This window comes from Lissotriton vulgaris, chromosome 5 (genome assembly GCF_964263255.1).
Source record: "Lissotriton vulgaris chromosome 5, aLisVul1.2, whole genome shotgun sequence".
NCBI classification, from domain to species: Eukaryota; Metazoa; Chordata; class Amphibia; order Caudata; family Salamandridae; genus Lissotriton; species Lissotriton vulgaris.
This window is the reverse complement of record NC_141693.1, coordinates 351,919,538-351,938,363: the sequence shown is the minus strand read 5'-3', so window position 1 is coordinate 351,938,363 and position 18,826 is coordinate 351,919,538. Positions and strand designations below refer to the sequence as shown.

The 18,826-nt window shown below is 44.2% G+C and overlaps 1 protein-coding gene across 4 annotated transcripts in view; it reads left to right on the top strand.

Annotated features, from left to right (window-relative positions):
• The window catches only part of KIF17 (kinesin family member 17), a 520,936-nt gene that overhangs the window by 420,467 nt on the left and 81,643 nt on the right, over positions 1-18,826 (top strand). For 3 of the 4 annotated variants that reach the window (XM_086921624.1, XM_086921627.1, XM_086921626.1), the window contains one exon: positions 14,107-14,276. In XM_086921624.1, the coding sequence (XP_086777750.1) occupies positions 14,107-14,276 (170 nt within the window). The remainder of the gene's footprint in view (positions 1-14,106; positions 14,277-18,826) is intronic. The other variant, XM_086921625.1, reaches the window with a different exon arrangement.

The window sequence follows — 18,826 nt, the reverse complement described above, 5'->3', positions numbered from 1 at the left end:
TCGGGATAGTCACCCTTTCTCAATGGCGTTCTGTCTGTAAATGCCGTAGTTTCCTCGTGCACTGAATTTCAAAGAACCTGCCTTGTTGGGCGTGGCTGTGTGAGCATGAGAAGCGTTTCATGTTTAATGTTTTATGGCAAATATGATGAAAATGAGAATTAGGTCTCTTTTATACACAATTTTTAGCTAGTTATTGCGTAATGTTGCACATTGTTTTATTATGCATTTATGTAGTAATATATATGTATAACTATGCAAATCAGAACCCAGTAAATATTTAAACTGGTCACCATTGATGTACAGAAATATATGGTCAACAGAAGTATTTTCTCACTGTTTAGCATCACATGATTGGAATGGTTGAAAAAATGAGTATTTAAACATGCACTTAACTGCAGTGTCGCTATGTGATCAAGGTTACTAGTTAACCGAAACACGTCATGCCTGGAATACCATTTGAAAGAGCCAATAAATCTTCCCACTAAATACATCTGCTGCTTCGGGGTCCTTTATCTGTTTGGTGTGGAAAATCGCCGTGTGAACAGAAGGTGTCGAACGATATCAATTACGGAGGTTTTGGCTGCCTCCGTTTGTTGGACCCCGCCCTGAAAGTTGGTGTCCGCCCTCAGCCAAGACGGTTTGAAAATCCGATATATATATATATATATATATATATATATATATATATATATATATATATATATATATATATATATATATATATATATATATATGTAAATGCCAGATGCACTCTCTAGCGGGTGCTTGGTGCACGAGGGCAGACTCGCGCAAAGTATCCACGTTCGAGAAAATAATCACCAGCACTCACGGAGGTACATCCCTATTTGGTTTAATGGCACACAAAAATAACAAAACAAACGCGTTACTGCGGTACGCCTTCCTCAGTGTTGGCAGGTTAAGCAAAGAATACCATTGAGACCTTAGGATATCCAACCCACATTGCGTCATGTTACCATGGTACCTAGTTGTTACACTTCAAAGTGGAACCTCCCAGATCTTAGCAGCGCATTGTGATAGCGTGATCACACAAAGTACGTGCAGGACAACTTATATTAATTTGCATAGGCATTGGCTAATCATTACACATATCATATCATATCAATGCAGCGTGATTTTGCCCTGAATGGCCTAACTCCCTCTGGCGCTCAGCATTTTAACATTTTAAAGATTTTACAGAACCTCCCACATGTCGCACATTAGTGCCCTGGATGGGCCATGTACATTTTAAAGATTTTAAAGAACTTCCCACATGCACACATTGGTGCCCTGGATGGGCCATGTACGCAGGGACTCCAATAATCACTGCATCACAATACCAATTTCATTAGTTGTGTGCCCAGGACGAGCCTGCTCACTTCAGCGACCCTACTTTATGCAAACAGCCTAACTGTTGCCACATGTAAAGCAATTGTGACCAGTATGGGCCACATGTCCAAGACTGCTACTCCACTTCCTAACTAACCCCTATTAGGCCTGCTCTCCTTCATTTGCTATACGTATTTACAAGGGGACCCCAAGTTCCTTCCCTATATTTAATCCTAGCGGTAATTTTGTTGCTATATCTAGAATGTAGCACAATTCCAGTCTCTGCAATCGCTTCTCTCTATCGCCTCCCCTCATGGCACGTGCCACATGATCAATACAAATGTATTTAACTAGTTGCCTGTTGCTGTTATGATGCGACTGAAAGTGTCTAGCGACAGTATAACTCACATCTTTATTCTGAATAGCCCTCTGGGGCGCTAAGATGCAAACTTTGGCTGGGTGGATGGTGCTGCCCATGTATCTCCGCAAACCCAAAGGAGATGATGGACGGAGTGTTGAACAATGCAAGCACTCACTCCCAGTCAACTGATCTGGGTTTAACTCATCATCATTCTTTAGCTCACTCCACCACCCCAGTTCAGACATGGCCATATGCAGATCAGCCTGACCCTGTGCCTCATGGAACAGTCCAGCCCGAACTGCCAAGCCATGTCTTCCCTAGACCGGAAACAAGCATCCTGGGACCGGTTTCTGGCTAATCAGCCATCATCAGCCAGACTAGCTTGAATCCAGTGGCAAAGTGAGCAATGGACCCACGTCTGAGCTTGTCCTGACAACTTAGAGAGAATAAAGCAAAACCAAAGGGGATGATGGATGGATGGAGTGTTGAACAATGCAAGCACTCACCCCCAGTCAACTGATCTGGGTTTAATCCATCATCATTCTTTAGCACACCCCACCACCCCAATTCAGACATGGCCATATGCAAATCAGCCTGACCCTGTGCCTTATGGGAACAGTCCAGCCCGAACTGTCAAGCCATGTCTTCCCTGGACCGGAAACAAGCATCCTGGGACCGGTTTCTGGCTAATCAGCCGTCATCAGCCAGGCTAACTTGAATCCAGTGGCTAAGGGAGCAAGGGACCCACGTCTGAGCATACCCTGCCAATTTAGGGCGAACAAAGCAAAACCAAAGGGGATGATGGACGGAGTGTTGAACAATGCAAGCACTCACCCCCATTCAACTGATCTGGGTTTAATCCATCATCATTCTTTAGCTCACCTAACCACCCCAGTTCAGACAGGGCCATAAGCAAATCAGTCTGACCCTGTGCCTCATGAGAACAGTTTAGCCCGAACTGCCAAGCCATGTCTTCCCTGGACCGGAAACAAGCATCCTGGGACCGGTTTATGGCTAATCAGCCGTCATCAGCAAGACTACCTTGAATCCAGTGGCAAAGTGAGCAAGGGACCCACGTCTGCGCATACCCTGCCAACTTAGGGCGAACAAAGCAAAACCAAAGGGGACGATGGACGGAGTGTTGAACAATGCAAGCACTCACCCCCAGTCAACTGATCTGGGTTTAATCCATTATCATTCTTTAGCTCACTCCACCACCCCAGTTCAGACATGGCCGTATGCAAATCAGTCTGACCCTGTGCCTCATGGGAACAGTCCAGCCCGAACCTCAGGCCACACGGGCAAGTTTAACAGTAAACTACATATGATTTGTTGCAGTTCATTAACATTGAAATATGCATAGGATTTTTCAGACCCCCAATCATATATGTGGTCAACTTGCTGCTATTTGCACACGCTTTGCATCTGCCACACGGAAAGAAGCCTGTAATAACTAGTAGCCATCTCTGTACTTAGGGGGTGGCAGATGACTTTCCACTAGCTGATCTTCGATTGACCTTGTTCTCCTAAATGTCAGTGAGGTGTGCGTTGTTAGATCCCGGCCTATAACAACATCAGACTTTAGTATTTTCCAGTTGGCCTGCAATATTATCCTCAAATTGCTAGCTGCGCTGGAGTAACCTATTATCATTGTGAAACTGGTTTTCATACCTAAGGCTCCCTTTTTAAACTCATCTTTCAATAAGTCTGATCTGGACTTCTCAACAGTTCTATTCATCGCTTCTTTCGGGATACCCTTCTGGTACTCCCTCACTTTGAATCTCTTTATACTTTTAGATGTGTCTCTTCTGAAGTCATCTTCTCTAGTACTATTGCGTTTAATACGCAATAGTTTCCTATATGGGATACTGTTCTTCAAAATGTCTGTATGACTACTTCTGGCGTGTAGCACTGAGTTACCAGCCGTGGACTTTCTAAAGAGTGCTGTCTGGATCTTCCCATCTGCCACAAATATTCTCAGATCCAGAAATGTAACCTCAGTCGCACTTATACTACTCTAAATCGGAGGTTTCGAATTTAAATGACCAATATATTGGACTTCTGACTCCCTTGTGCCACGCCAGATCAGAAAGAGATAGTCAATGTAACATCTCCAACTGACCGTGCTCTCCACCCATCTGTCACACGTGTCAGCCCTTGCGGCCTGCTTCTCCCACCAGCCTACGAAGAGGTTTGCATAGCCGGGAGCGAAGCAGACCCTCATGGCAGCCCCTGGCAGTTGTTTGTAGATCTGGTCCTGGAAAAGAAACATATTATTGTGCAGACAGAAATGTAAAACCTCTAGTAGCGTATCACTATGCTCTAGAAACTTTAGAGGACGATTTCTTAAAAAAAGTATCTGGTGGCCAAAATCCCATCTTCATGCCCCATGCTAGTGTACAAGGTAGCTACATTAAGAGTTATCATTAGGAAGTCAGGTTCCCACACAGTGCCCTCAATATGTCTCAAAAAGTCCTTGGTGTCCCTGGTGTACGAGGTTAGTTCTAATACAAAGGGGAATAAGAAATAGTCAATGAATTTCGACATCTTCTTCAGTAGGCCACCAATCGACAAGGTTATCGGTCGTCCCAGAGGGTTCAGCTTGTTCTTGTGAACTTTTGGTAAGTGATAAAATGTTGGTAGCCGAGGATACAGTGTCGATGGAAAGGTGAACTCCTCCATTGAGAGCATTCCTCTGGTTTGCCACTTCAAGATCAGTTGTTCATATGTTTTTTATACTGTTCATGTATTCCGTGATTGTGATCTGTAAGTAATTTTCTTGGTTGTTCAATTGGAGGAGAGCTTCTTGCAGTAATTCTCTCGAGTTTGCAACTCCACATTTCCATGGCTTGATCACAATAGCGTCATCTGCCTCCAAATCTTTGAGTGCTTGTCTTTGTGCATATGTTATGTTCCATTCATCTTTTGGTTTGTCCAAGCCCTCTCGTAGTTTTAATAGATCTTGTTTTACTTTGTCCGAAAAGATATCAATAGCATTCACTGGTGTTTGACGATAAAATTTGGAGGTTGGTCTAAAGGGACTGAGTGATCGCTCTTGTCTGATACCCATGATAACAGCACTGTCCAAGTCATCAGGACGTGTATCATCTTGCTGTGTCCAATCTTTGCCCAATTCTTCTAGAACTGCTAACAAGTCTAGATCTTGCCCACTCGAGATATCCTTTCCTGTGGGCTGGGTCGTCATAGGACCCGGTCTAGGATCCATACCTCTCATTTTAAAGAATTTAAACAGTTTGATGTTCCCCACAAATTTGTAAACATCGATCCTAGTTTGGGCATATTCAAACTTACTTGTTGGACAGAAAGAAAGTCCTAGTTTGAGGACGGATTCTTGTATCGGTCTCAGTTCCTTAATGTTAAATTGATGATCGTGATGTTCTCCTCATCTGCAACAGCATCTATTGCCTAAATTTCAAGTTGCGTTTGTGGAGTGTCTTGCTGCTTGTGTTGTCCCTTCCTCTGTTGTCACACTCCCCTTCTTGTGAGTCTGTTGTCTTTTGCTCTTGGGGTCTCCCTTTGCCTCTACGTAACCATGTCTGACATATGAGGTTGAATTCCTCATGAAAAGGGGGGTGGGGGGTGCTGGGCCACTTGCTCTTGCGCCACCACTTTCCTCTTCAGACTGTTCAGCGTTGGAGAACTCCGATTCCGGCGTGTGTCTCGCTTCTACAACTTTGTGGGACCTATTATTGTGCAGGTCTCGCCTGGGCACGTCGTACTTTCCGGCAAACGTGAGGATTCTGCCCTGTTCGTAATCCAGCGCGTCGCGGTCAAACTTTTGCTGTTTTCGTTGTTTTATTTTGATTTCATAATTCTCCAGCCATTTTTTTCATTAATGTCCACAACTCATCATGTGTAGCTTTGTCACCTTGACCAGTGATATTTTTCTTGGCTTCCTCTATTTCCTTTACTTCCTTGTCCCTATCGCTTCAGGCAAACTTCACGAGGATATCCAACATCCCCTTCAAAGAGTTAGCCGTGTATTCTGCTCATTTATCCAGGAGCTTGGGATCAGGATTCTCATATGCCGGGACCGTGTAGATCTTCAGTCCCCTAGGCACTCTATTCACTTCCATGTAGTGTTGCAGGAAAGTGGCCTACCACCACTTCCTGATTTCCCTCTCGCACAGCCGTTCCAGCTGCAAATATTTAGATTTTAAAATCATGCAGAGGTTGGTTCGGATTCCCTCCATTTCCCACAGAACGAGAACCTGGTCGCGTTCTGAAAATGTCTGAGGCCGCTTTGCTGCGGGCCACTTCGCTGATCATTAATAGCCTTTCAAACACTGCAATCTGTGATGTGCACTCCTGTCTCACTATGTCTTGTTGCTTATAACGGTCCTGAATGGTAGCCAGCAGTAACAGTTCAATTTCAGTCTTTACCGCATACTCGACGCGGTCACAGCTTCACAAGCAGTAATCCTTGTACTCCACCGGTCATATCCTTCAGGATTGAGGCTGTGCAGGAGCTTTTTCCGTCTAAACGCCCCACATTCTGCCAGATGCTTTCGCACCCGCTAGCAGGTGCTTGGTGTGCGAGGGCAGACTCGCCCAAAGTATCCACGCTCGAGAAAATAATCGCCAGCACTCACTGGGGTAAATCCCTCTTTGGATTTAATGGAACACAAAATCAACACAACAAACCTGTTTCAGCTGCACGCCTTCCTCAGTGTTGGCGGCCGTCGCTTTCAAACCTCGTCATATAGACATTGTAAACGCAATTATCTCCAAAGCTAATTGAAGGTCAAGCAAAGAAAACCATTTAGACGTCAGGATATCCAATCCACATTGCGTCATGTTACCATGGTACCCAGTAGTTACACTTCAAAGTGGAACCTCGCAGCTCTTAGCAACGCATTGTGATAGTGGGATCGCACAAAGTACGCGCCGGACAGCTTTTATTAATTTGAATAATCATTACACATATTGATATTTCAATGCGGCGTGATTTTGCCCTGAATAGGCTAACTCCCTGTGGTGCTCACCATTTTAAAGATTTTACAGAACATCCCACATGTCACACATTAGTGCCTTGGATGGGCCATATACATTTTAACATTTTAAAGAACCTCCCACATGTCACACATTTGTGACCTGGATGGGCCATGTACCTAGAGACTCCAATGATCTCTGCATCAGAATATCAATGTCATTAGTTGTGCCCCAGGGATGAGCCTGCTCTTTTCAGCTTTCTCAAGCTTTCTCATGCGTGGATATATATATATATATATATATATATATACACATACATATATAAGTTTATTACAAGCACTGACACAAGTAAAACAATTTTTCTCCAAGGGTAATATCCTAGTTTTCCTTAAATCATATAAAGCACAAAGGCTGTTAAATAATTAATTGATATGACTTGTTAAAAAAGGAAGGAAATGAGAAATATAGCAGCCTTGTCTATCTAAGGGAAACTGAAACCCATACAAGTAAAACATGATCAATCATCCTCAATTAATACAATATATTCAATATGTTAAAAGTAGATTTGGACAAAACAAGTCTATCTGTAGTGCAATACTATGCCTTGTGAGCATAGCCCTCGCATCAAAATAGAATGCAGCTAAGTAGATCATTACAATGGCAACTTTAAGGGACATGTCCAAACAACTAGTGCCCTCATGGTTTCCATCTCTAGGCATGCAGGAGATAAGAAGCTCAAATATACAGTGTGTTTAGTACAGAGCATGTGTTGCTGCAGTTGGTGGGGCAGTGTTTTCAGTTTATTTTTCTACAGCATCAGGAGCCACACATTCCCCAAGAGTCTGGCAATAGCATATGCATACACTCATTTTGGATCTGGATAAGAATTCTGAGGGCTGTACAGCTACTTCATATCCCCAGTTGCATACACATAGTTTTGATCAATTTCTGGCAGGGACCTCTAAATCCTGAACAAACAACATTAGATGGCCGACAGATTCTTTAAAGCTATGGCATGTGGGGCACCGCACATGATCAGTTTGGGTCCATTTGCTTGTAAATGACTTCTAGGGCAGTGTTCGGACCCTAAATTGAAAGTATAGTTTCCTATCTAAACAGGGGCGGCTACTCCGTTTTGGTGGAGGAGCGTCACCCCACTGCTTTTAAGCAGTGAGAAACATACAATAACTTAGAGTTATTATCATTTTATATTTCGTGTCCTGCTGCTTTGCGGCGGGCGGGTGGGTGGAATGGGGCTGCTCTGCTCTCCGAGCAGGGCAGGGAAGGAATGGTTTGCCCACTCCTAAAGTGCGCAATGACTGTTTGGTTCGCCCCCTCGGGCCGCCCAAAACTGTCATGTGCACTACCCTGTATTCCATGTAGGCTGCATTGCAGCCTGAATGGAGAACATGCCCACCCTTCCAGCCCACGGCGCTCAGACCAATCACAACGCTGCATTGCAGAGTTATGATTGGCTTAGGGGTAGGGAGCCTGGCTGCCTGCTTCCTGTTCCTGTCGGAGGCAAGAGAGCAGGAGCAGAGAAGACCTGGGACGAGGCCTCGAGGTAAGTTTTTAATTTGTTTTTATTTCCGATCCCCTGTCCCCCTGCGGCTAATTATTCTTGTTTCCATAACCTTCACCAGAATAGCAATTGACAGAGTCTGACTTTATTGACTAAGATGTTCCTATCCATGTCGAGCATCAAGGGCTTAAGTGGGGTGCTAGGTGATAAATGGGCTAAGCCCCTCAAAAACCTATTCTCAGATCTTATTAAGGAGGATATGTTGGAGAAGCCCCACAATTCTGATCCATATAAGACTGAACTTACTGCCTTGGATCATAGATCTGGAGCACTGGGGCAATATGTTTACTAAAGTAGCTCTTTTGTTCTTTTACTATAGCACCAGTGATCTGCCTATGTTTAAGGGCCGTTATGTCCTCCTGGGGTTTTCATGAGGGTGCTAAGTATAAACTGACCCGTAACATGCCTCTCGAGTGGCATGCCCCCAACTCCACTCTGCCCTTGAATGACTTGTGTTCTTTTAAAGACATAAACTTAGTTTTAGCAGATTTGATCTCTAGTCCACGTTCCCTGCAAAATTCTCAAAACTGGATAAATAGTGCTGCAGCCAGCTTGGTGTCTGTGAGATCAGCAATGTGTAATCCGTGAATAGCAATAATGGTGTTTTTATGCCAGCCAGAATGAGGGTGTCAATTGAAAAACTAGAGAGAAAATGGACAATGTCTTTAAGAGATGGAGAGTACAGGGTGGGGGCAAAGATGCACCTTGGCGGATGGCTTTATTGATAGGAAAACAATTGGTTAGTTCTCCTTGGCTGCCCCTACGAACATGCACAAAATGTCTCTTGTGTATACAAATTAATAAGATCAAAACGTCCCTGGGCATACCCATATCCCTGAGGAATTTCCACAACTTTCCTTAGGGAACCAGATCTGAAGCTTATTTGAGGTCGACGAAGGCAACATACATGCTGCCCATGCCAATCTCCACAGTCCTCCAATATAGGAGGAATTGAGAAACCTGGTCCACCATTGAGATTTCTGTACAGAAACCAGACTGGAACGATGAGATGATTTAATTATCAGTGATCCACTCCTGTGTTTTACCAAAACAAGTTGTGCAAAACATGTTTGATTGCAATCAAACAGATTGGTCTGAAATCGCATGGGAGGGATCACCTTTTTAGGTCTCGCCTGGCGTTGCAGCACAAAGCGCTGCTCGCTGGGTGAAAGATTTTGTAGGAGAGTAAATTTGGGAAGGGGACTTGAAGACCCGACCCTCATTTTCATTGGCTGGCATCACCGTTTATGCTAAACTGTGGCCTGCCATTGGAAATTAGGATTGTTTGGTGATGCCCTTTCGCCTTTTCCTCCGGCCGATCAGGACTTTCTTATCTTCATGGGGCCTTTAAAGAAACAAGCGCCAAGCTCGGCTGGTCGCGACAGTGTGAGCGAATGCAGGAAGTCATCGGGTGAACCCCAACTGTGCCGACACGGCTCCATCTGGCATGCTTTTAATCGAGGTGACAGTCCAAAATGGGCATACAGCTTCTTTGCAAATGCTTGTATTTTCTTATAGTGTATCGGGGGCCAGAAGCATCAACTATTCTTATTCCACATTTAAAAAAAGGTGAAAAGGGTAAAAAAAAAGTGCCAGATGCTTCCTGGTCGCCCTGCAGCATTTAGAAAGAACTATTGGCAATGCGACAGACGGAATCCTGATGGGACCCCAACGGGGGCCCATGCTCTGTCTGGGACAAGAAATGCCAAAAGGCTCGGAAGCCCTCCAACCCCATGTCACCTACATCTAACATATTTTTCACCTCCAGCACTTTCGTGAACCCCTCCCTAACATTCAAACTGGCTCTACCGGGCTCTCTCACTTCTGTCCAAATTATACAATTTTCCCAGCATTCAGTTTGCTATCTCCTCCCTCCCTGGCATCAGTATTCTTACATCTAATCGGATTCTTTTGAAATGTAAATCATTAAAAAAGAAATTAATGAACCATGTAAATCATTAAAATACTTTATATTTGTGGGACACCTCTCGCAAAAGAGAGGCGTTCAGATAGTGCAGAAGGTTGAACAGCTTGCTAGGAGAATATGCGCCTGGTCTTCAAAGCCTGACACAGCTCTGTAAGCCACCTTCATTTTTGCCGTGACTTCCCCTTCATCCTCACAATATTGATAGAAGTGCTGTCCAGTTGATATTAGCATCTGATATTATGTTGTGGTGACATGTGTGAAGAAGGCGGTGGAAAGCAACGAGCTGCATTGAATTTTCAATGTATCCGCATCCACGCAATGTGTAATCTTGGGCTAATCAGTTTGACAACTCCCTCCTATATCAAAAACATTATTAGTGTCAAGAAGCAGGTCACAATATGGTGCTGGGAACTATATATGTACAATTGCACATTAGCTTACAGTGCATCGGGTAATCTGTATTGGGTATAAAAAAAAGTTCCTACTTTTATAAATGAGGCCAGCCAGTAATATAAGGGATCCCATTGCCTGAGAGTTTGTTTCCTACAGAGAGCTGTCAGCGGAGTGATGTGCTCCCTAAGTGGAAGGGACCTCTGCTGGGAGGAATTACTGTTCCGTGCAGCCAGCATCCCTGCGCGGGAGGGGCGGGAGCAGCCCGTGCTTGTCATACAGCAGAAACAAGCGAATGACTCGAAATAAGTCATTCAAGAGCGGTGTCTAAAGCATCAGGAACGGGGGTGAGCAGCACGGCTTGGAACACTGAGGGAGGCAGGGGATAAAAGCAGGGCGGGATAGGGGCTGCACGGAGAACAGCAGGTTGGAGAGAATTCGGGTTGGGGTGGGAGTGACGGCATCAGGAAAAGAGGGGAAGAGGAGGGGAAGGTGTGAAGAAAAGTAAGCGTGGTGTGAAAAGGTGCGCGCTCAGGGTGGGGGAAGAGAGGTGAGCAGAAGAAGGTGGAACCGGAGGAGAGAAATTGTTGGGTGAAGGAGAGATGGGACAGGTTGCAAAACTGTCTGAGATGGAAGAGAATAGACACAGAACGTAGGGGAAGAGTGGAGTGGAGTGGATAGGAAGAGGAGCGCGCTAACAGTAAGATGACACGAGTGGTGACCGAGAGAATAGAGTGATGGAAGGGTGTGGGGTGAAGAACAAATTAAGAGGTACGAGGGAGGGGGTAAAATGAGGGCACTAGACGGGAGACAGCAGTGAAGAGTGGACCCACAAGGGGTTTATGTGGGCAGGGTCCCGCCAGTGCTCAGCACTGACAATAATAACAAGCATTGAAAATGCAATAGGTCTCGCCTTTGATTAAGTTAAAGCAATTTGCTTTCCTAATGGTATTGTATAGCAAAGCAAATGGCTTTAACTTAATGAAAGGCGAGACCTATTGCATTTTTAATGCTTGTTATATATAGGAATGACCTCAGCCACTTTCATGGAGTCCCGTATTGGCACTCCACATACAATGGCATTTGCCAAGATGAGAATATACCTGGACCAGCAGGCTCGGTCCTGTAGGAACACATGCACTGGGATGCCATTTGGTCTTGACGCCCTACCTCCGGTAATTGCAGCTAGGGCAGAAATTACATTGGCTAAATCAAAATGAGGAGAAATTGCTGGGACAAAAGAGCCCGCTACACAAGGGACACTTAGCTCTTTAACCACTGAAACAGAGAGAGGGCTTTCAGAGTAAAGGTTTGACAAGTGGTCAATGCAGATAGAAGGGGCAATGTTGTTGTATGGGGTTGGCGCAGAACCATTTAACTAAGGCCCAGAATCTGATAGGGTCCTTTACTGATGCAAGCCAGCTTCACATCCTGCCACCTCCCATCATCCCATTCCTTTCTGACCTGAGCCTGTGCCAATTTATAGGAGTTCCTAGCCAGATGTATCTCCTGCACGTTCTTCATTCTCAATGCCTTACCCAGCTGCCTGCATGATAACCTACACTCCCTATTAAACCAGGTTATGGCTTTAGAGGTCACCCTCTGGAGCTAGTATTTGGAACAGTAGGATGAGAAGAGATTTTCTTAAACAGTGTTTGGTGAATATGAGTAATTTTCACTATGCATAGTACTCCAAGGGAACTTTCAGACAATTGCGCTAAACAGGCTTGGTGATCCTCATTTATAGCACGAAAGATGTCAGGAGATTCTATTTCCTGGGACCATTTGATTTGCCGCATGTTATTAATGGGGAGTTTATCCCTGGTACAAACCCTGAATTAAATGTATTTACCAACATGGAACAGAAAGATTTCATGAAGAGGCACAGTGGATTATGATCGCTCTCAATCCTGTTACTCACCTTCATGTCTATGAGATAGCCATAGTGTAAGTTCAATTAAGATATCATCTATGTGACTGGAGTGAAAGGAACCATTATAAGTGTTGGCCCCTATCCTGTCAGATTTGGTTGTGCCATTAGCTGATATTAATCCGAATTCCAGAAATAATGTCTTGAGCTATAATGCTGCCTCTGTCCATCGTCATATGAGGGTAAGTCAAGCTGCAGAATGTCCAAAACCTCGTAGTCCGCCTCTGTCAAGTTGACATTGTCATTATCAAGGGACTCATGCGTAGTGTTAAAACCCCCTGCTGTTATTATACATGAATTATTTCGCCACTTTACCAGGTATTCCTCTAGGTCTAGGATCAAGAGATTTGATTTCCGCACACAAAGATAGATGTTTATCCAGAACGATTCCAAAAAGTTTCCTAAGTATGTAGCATAAATAGTATTACTTTCTAATCCTATTTGATCTTATTTATTTATTTGTTTTTACATTTTTGTTTTACTACTGTGCATTTTCCTTGTGGGAGAAGAAACAGTAGGGATAAAAGGTCTGCACATTTAAAGTCTGGATTCCCTTGCTTCATAGCTATGCCTTCCCTGCTCATGAGATTGTCATGATCTTTGTTTCAAAACAGATATGCTGCGGGAGGAAATTCTAAAATGATAAGTCATGGATATGCACGGAACACCTCCCTTTTGCTTGTATGATATCTTCCAGGAAAACTGCATCTTTTTTGGAAGTCAACCTTAAGCATTCAGTAGGTCGCCAGTGAAGTTACAATTATGATGGGTAGTCTGGCATTATCGAGCATAGTCGCTGTACCTGTGCTATTCAAGTAAATACATTTCAGATTTTGTTAGCAAGTGGATAGATCTTCTACAGAATGGATAACAGGGACCATCCCTGACACAAACTCAGTGGTTACATTGGTGCCTGAGGTTAGATATGCGACTGTACTCAACTGCTGAATGCTATTGTTCAGGCAAGATTTAAACCAGCTCAGTACCTGCCTTTCTTCAGTCCTGGCTTCTGAATGGGAGTGCAGTAAACTGCTAAGGTTCATAGTGTTGAAGCTAAACAGAGGTTAGGAAGTATGAGGGAGAATGCAAGACCCGGGTCTGGAGTGGGTGTGCTTTTCTTACTTTGATACTACTGGTCTCAGTGCCTTTAAAGACACTAAACTCATTGTCACCGAGCAGACAAATCAGCTTCAGGACAATGAAACTTCCACATGCTATTTATATACTGACCTTGGCTAGGCATGGCATTTCAAAACAACGATCTATGTGACAGGAGTCTTTGGGCTGGTTTTCAGGCTTACCTTTCAGAATTTGTTTTCTTTTAGTAAACAGTAACCTGCGCACCAATTCTGTCACCTACTTCAGCTATAATCTGGTTGGGACTATCCTTGATAGCTAAATGTCACCTACATAAGCATGATAGCCCACTCTTGGTGTTCCCAGTAACTCACACTTGTATAAACACAGAACAAAACGTATAACAAAGCAGATCTTTACAGGTCCACACAGAGCAGAGGATGTCTTATTGTTCTGTACACTTTTCACACTTCATCCAAAGTAATTTGCATGAAATAACTTTTTATACTATGTTACCAGCCTTCACTAATTTCTGTTATAAGTTCTGGTATGTTTCTCAGCAGTTGGACCATGCCCATAATCAAATAACCCAGCATTTAAGAAGTTTGAAGAGGGAGACTTCAGAAAATGAGCTGGAAGTATCCCCTATTACATCTCGTGATACACCTGCTGCACGCACAGATTCCAAAGAACCTTCCCACGGTCTTGACCAGGAGCTGGTACTTGCTAGGTAAGTAGCTTTCAGGTGATACTGGCCACCTTATTAAAAACTTGTAATTGTGGAAAAGGGTAGAAAATATGTATTTAGTCTCTTGACTGTTATCTAGTTACTCGACACATGATGAAAAGTCACATATCAAAACACCAAGGGCATGTGGTTGTTTTGTTGTTCCGACACACAAATGGTGCTAGGAGGAATGCTTGCATATAGTCTAAATCGCTGCAAAACTGCTGACAATCATTCTGAGACGCATCCCAACCCATTATTTTTCCAGTATTGGATCTTTCATAGATTCACCTGCTTGAATCATTCCCCATCGTCAAAGTGGGAGTCCCACAGTGCCATAGTAAAGCAGTGTGTATCACTAGCCTAGGCTATAATGGAAATGAACACTCACTTAGATAGCCTATCCATGTCCTATTTAAAAAAGGACCAAGCTTCAAACCTTAACCAATCATGTGATAGCACCCTCTAGAACACTCCCAAGAGAGGTGATTCCCTCAGATTTTCATCGCACATCATGTGTGAAGGGAGTCTCCCAGTGCTCATTTTTTGTCATCCAGATTTTGGAAAGCTACTACTACTTCTTCTGCAATGTCTGATACATCGAACAAAGCCCTTTTCAGATCCTGCTAGACCTGTGGAACGAAAAGTTTACATGTAGATGACCCACAAAAGGACTGTCTCTACTGCCTCGAACCAAACGTAAGGTAAAAGAGTGTAACACTTGTCTCACTGTTTCCTCCAAAACCTTAAAGGACAGATAGGGGAGGCTTCTTCTGTGGCTTCAGAAGACAAAAACTCAGAAAGCAACCTCTTCTGAGGAGGACAGTGATACCTATGCAAGGTTTCACAAAAGATAAAGCTCCCAGGACCAAGGGACCCCTGAAAGCCGAAAGGCCCTCAAAACATCCCACAAGGCCAGAGAATCTCTGAAAATGAAAACAGAAAGAGAAACACAAACAAATCTCCTCAGAGGCAGACTCATCTGAGCCGAGTACTCCATCTATTTGGGCTAGGGATCACTCGCATAAATCTTCTTCTGAACCGTCGGCGTTGAGGCACAAGACTCTTTCAACGGCACTGTTACCGTCAACAGCAATATAGTCCACAACGACAACCGTCACCACCGCCTCGTCGTCAAGACCCTCAATGGCGAAGATGACGATTTCATCCATTGACACCCTGATTCAGTCGATGAGAATTTCTTCTTCAACAAAGACTCTGTTGAAGACAACGCCGACTACACCGTCGACATCAACACCATCAATGACTACCCCGTCATAGAGGGCCCTGTCAATAGGGGGTGTAATGAAGGCGCCAGAAGCCTCAAGCCAATCGACGGCCTTCATGCCCATGACCATCCCCTCTACCACCGTTGATGATGATAAGAATTACAAAACGAACAAAAACTTCCTTGCAACCTGAAGTTACCCTCCCCCGTCAAGGTTTCTCCTCTTCCCCCAAGTTATCTATTGGAACTGGAGAAGTCGGATGATGACGCCCTTATAGAGCAGCTCACAGCCCATCAGAGCTCCAAGTTAAGTACCAGGATGAGGAGAACGCCATAGAGGAAGAACAATATTATGGCCAATATTATGCTCCTCAGGGAAAACAGAGTCACTGCGAACAATATTATCAGTATTATACTGGCCAACAGCCAAGACAGGGATTTACAGGCCATGTTGCAAGACTTTAGGAAGAGGTTCCGGGTTCCCTGCAAGAACAACCAGTGGCTCCACCTCAACCTTCCTTCCCAGCAACTCCAAGGCCGATTCCTTCAATCTTCACACCCAGGATGACACCCACTTCTAACATATCGGCACCAACAAGAGACGACCCATCTTTAACAGATGACGATCAGGAGGATGGTAAAATTCCAGACCCTCAGATTCCCCGTGATGTGTGGGACAGTTATCTCATCCCCACCCCATCACCTCTAGCACTACAGCCAGCGGACTCTCCTCTGGAGGACATTGGAGGCTTTCAGAACTTAATGAACCAGGATGCAACAAACACCTCCCAATCTCTGTTGAACAGTCCAACTGCTTTCTATATGATTTTAAAGAGCAGACGAGAAAGTCTGTCAGAGCCATCCACTTTGTGGATTATATATGGGAGGAAGCCATTCAATAATGAAAAACCCGGCAACAATGGCACCGGTACTACCGTGCATTGTTAAAAAACACAAGGGCCCCAGAAGATTCTCCCTCCGGCTTCACAGGACACCACAAACAGGATTCAGTCTTCTCACGGGTGGTGCAACGTTACTCTAAAAATCCTTCCACTCTCATATCTACACCACCAGGCTAAGAGGGCAAGCACGTGAACAATATAGATAAGAGGTTCTCTTCCAGTTGATCCTCATCAATATTACATCAAAAATAGGACACTGTTCCAAAAGGCCGGGTCAAATGATCCAAAGGCCTTGAGATAGGAGATGGTGGAGAGAAAGGGAGTCCTAAGTGGAGAAGACCCAACAAACAAGGGAAGGATTAGTCTTGCCTCTTGTTGCCCTCACACACCCCAGGGGGTGTCATGCTTCATCATCGGGCTGTGCTCCTCGTTGGGCCGGCACTGCAATTCCCAACGGGTCCCCGAAGGGTCGCTTTATCGGAGATCTTTTGAGGCATGCCGGATGGTGCATGAGGGAGCATGACACCCCCTGGGGTGTGTGAGGGCAACAAAAGGCAAGACTAATCCTTCCCTTGTTTGTTGGGTCTTCTCCACTTAGGACTCCCTTTCTCTCCACCTTCTCCTTTCAGAAGGCCTTTGGATCATTTGAACCGGCCTTTTGGAACAGTGTCCTATTTTTGATGTAATACATACTTGGGGAGTATGGACACTGGACCATTAATCAGCTTCCTGGTCCCCCCTTTTTTGTTTTGATAGAGATCCTCATCAATAGTCATAAGCACTAAATAGTCCTGCCTACGTGCGGGGATCCCGGAGCACATACCAAATATATTATATATATAAATATTATGTGTGTGTGTAAAAATCTAAATGTACATAGTACATTTAGCACAGACACCCACAAACACACATATGTATATAGATAGATAGATAGATAGATAGATAGATAGATAGATAGATAGATAGATAGATAGATAGATAGATAGATAGATAGATAGATAGATATATTCCAGCTCCCCACAAAGTAGATTTGACCAGCACTCTTGTTACTTTAAATCTATTGAAGTTTTATTGGCGCAAAAAGTTAACAAAACATACGCGTTTCGGAGCACATATCAAATATATTATATATATAACTATTATGTGTGTGTGCAAAAATCTAAATGTACATAGTACATTTAGCACAGACACACACACACACACACACACACACACATATATATATATATATATACATATATATATATATATATGTTAACCAAAGTGCCCGAAGCATTGAGAAGGCACTCCCAGCGCTCACACCATCTGGCATTGAAATGCAACTCGCCTCGGACTTTCAAAATTTGCATATTTTGCCGACGCGTTTCAGGGCTCAAGTCCCCTTCTTCATGGGCTGCAAAATGACGCACCAACAGCTCACCATTCGTTTTTGGCATTATTTATTCAATTCCCAGCCCACAGTGGGCGTTTGCATAGAGCGTGATTTCAATGGTGCATTTTGGGACATCTAGTTCTTATGGTGAGCAAAGCATTAATTTACCTTCGTAGGTTTGATGCGTTTTTTTAATTCAAGCTTGTGTAAAATCCTTAGTAGGTTTTTGAACTGTCACTGGCGAATTCAGTAAGCATGTTGAGCACTGCGCTGTCAGGGTATTGAAGGTTCAAATCCACAGCCTCTGTTTTCACGAGGGTGCTCTTCCCCACGGCTGGGCTGCCGTGTGAATTTCTGTTAACCAAAGTGCCCGAAGCATTGAGAAGGCACTCCCAGCGCTCACACCATCTGGCATTGAAATGCAACTCGCCTCGGACTTTCAAAATTTGCATATTTTGCCGACGCGTTTCAGGGCTCAAGTCCCCTTCTTCATGGGCTGCAAAATGACGCACCAACAGCTCACCATTCGTTTTTGGCATTATTTATTCAATTCCCAGCCCACAGTGGGCGTTTGCATAGAGCGTGATTTCAATGGTGCATTTTGGGACATCTAGTTCTTATGGTGAGCAAAGCATTAATTTACCTTCGTAGGTTTGATGCGTTTTTTTAATTCAAGCTTGTGTAAAATCCTTAGTAGGTTTTTGAACTGTCACTGGCGAATTCAGTAAGCATGTTGAGCACTGCGCTGTCAGGGTATTGAAGGTTCAAATCCACAGCCTCTGTTTTCACGAGGGTGCTCTTCCCCACGGCTGGGCTGCCGTGTGAATTTCTGTTAACCAAAGTGCCCGAAGCATTGAGAAGGCACTCCCAGCGCTCACACCATCTGGCATTGAAATGCAACTCGCCTCGGACTTTCAAAATTTGCATATTTTGCCGACGCGTTTCAGGGCTCAAGTCCCCTTCTTCATGGGCTGCAAAATGACGCACCAACAGCTCACCATTCGTTTTTGGCATTATTTATTCAATTCCCAGCCCACAGTGGGCGTTTGCA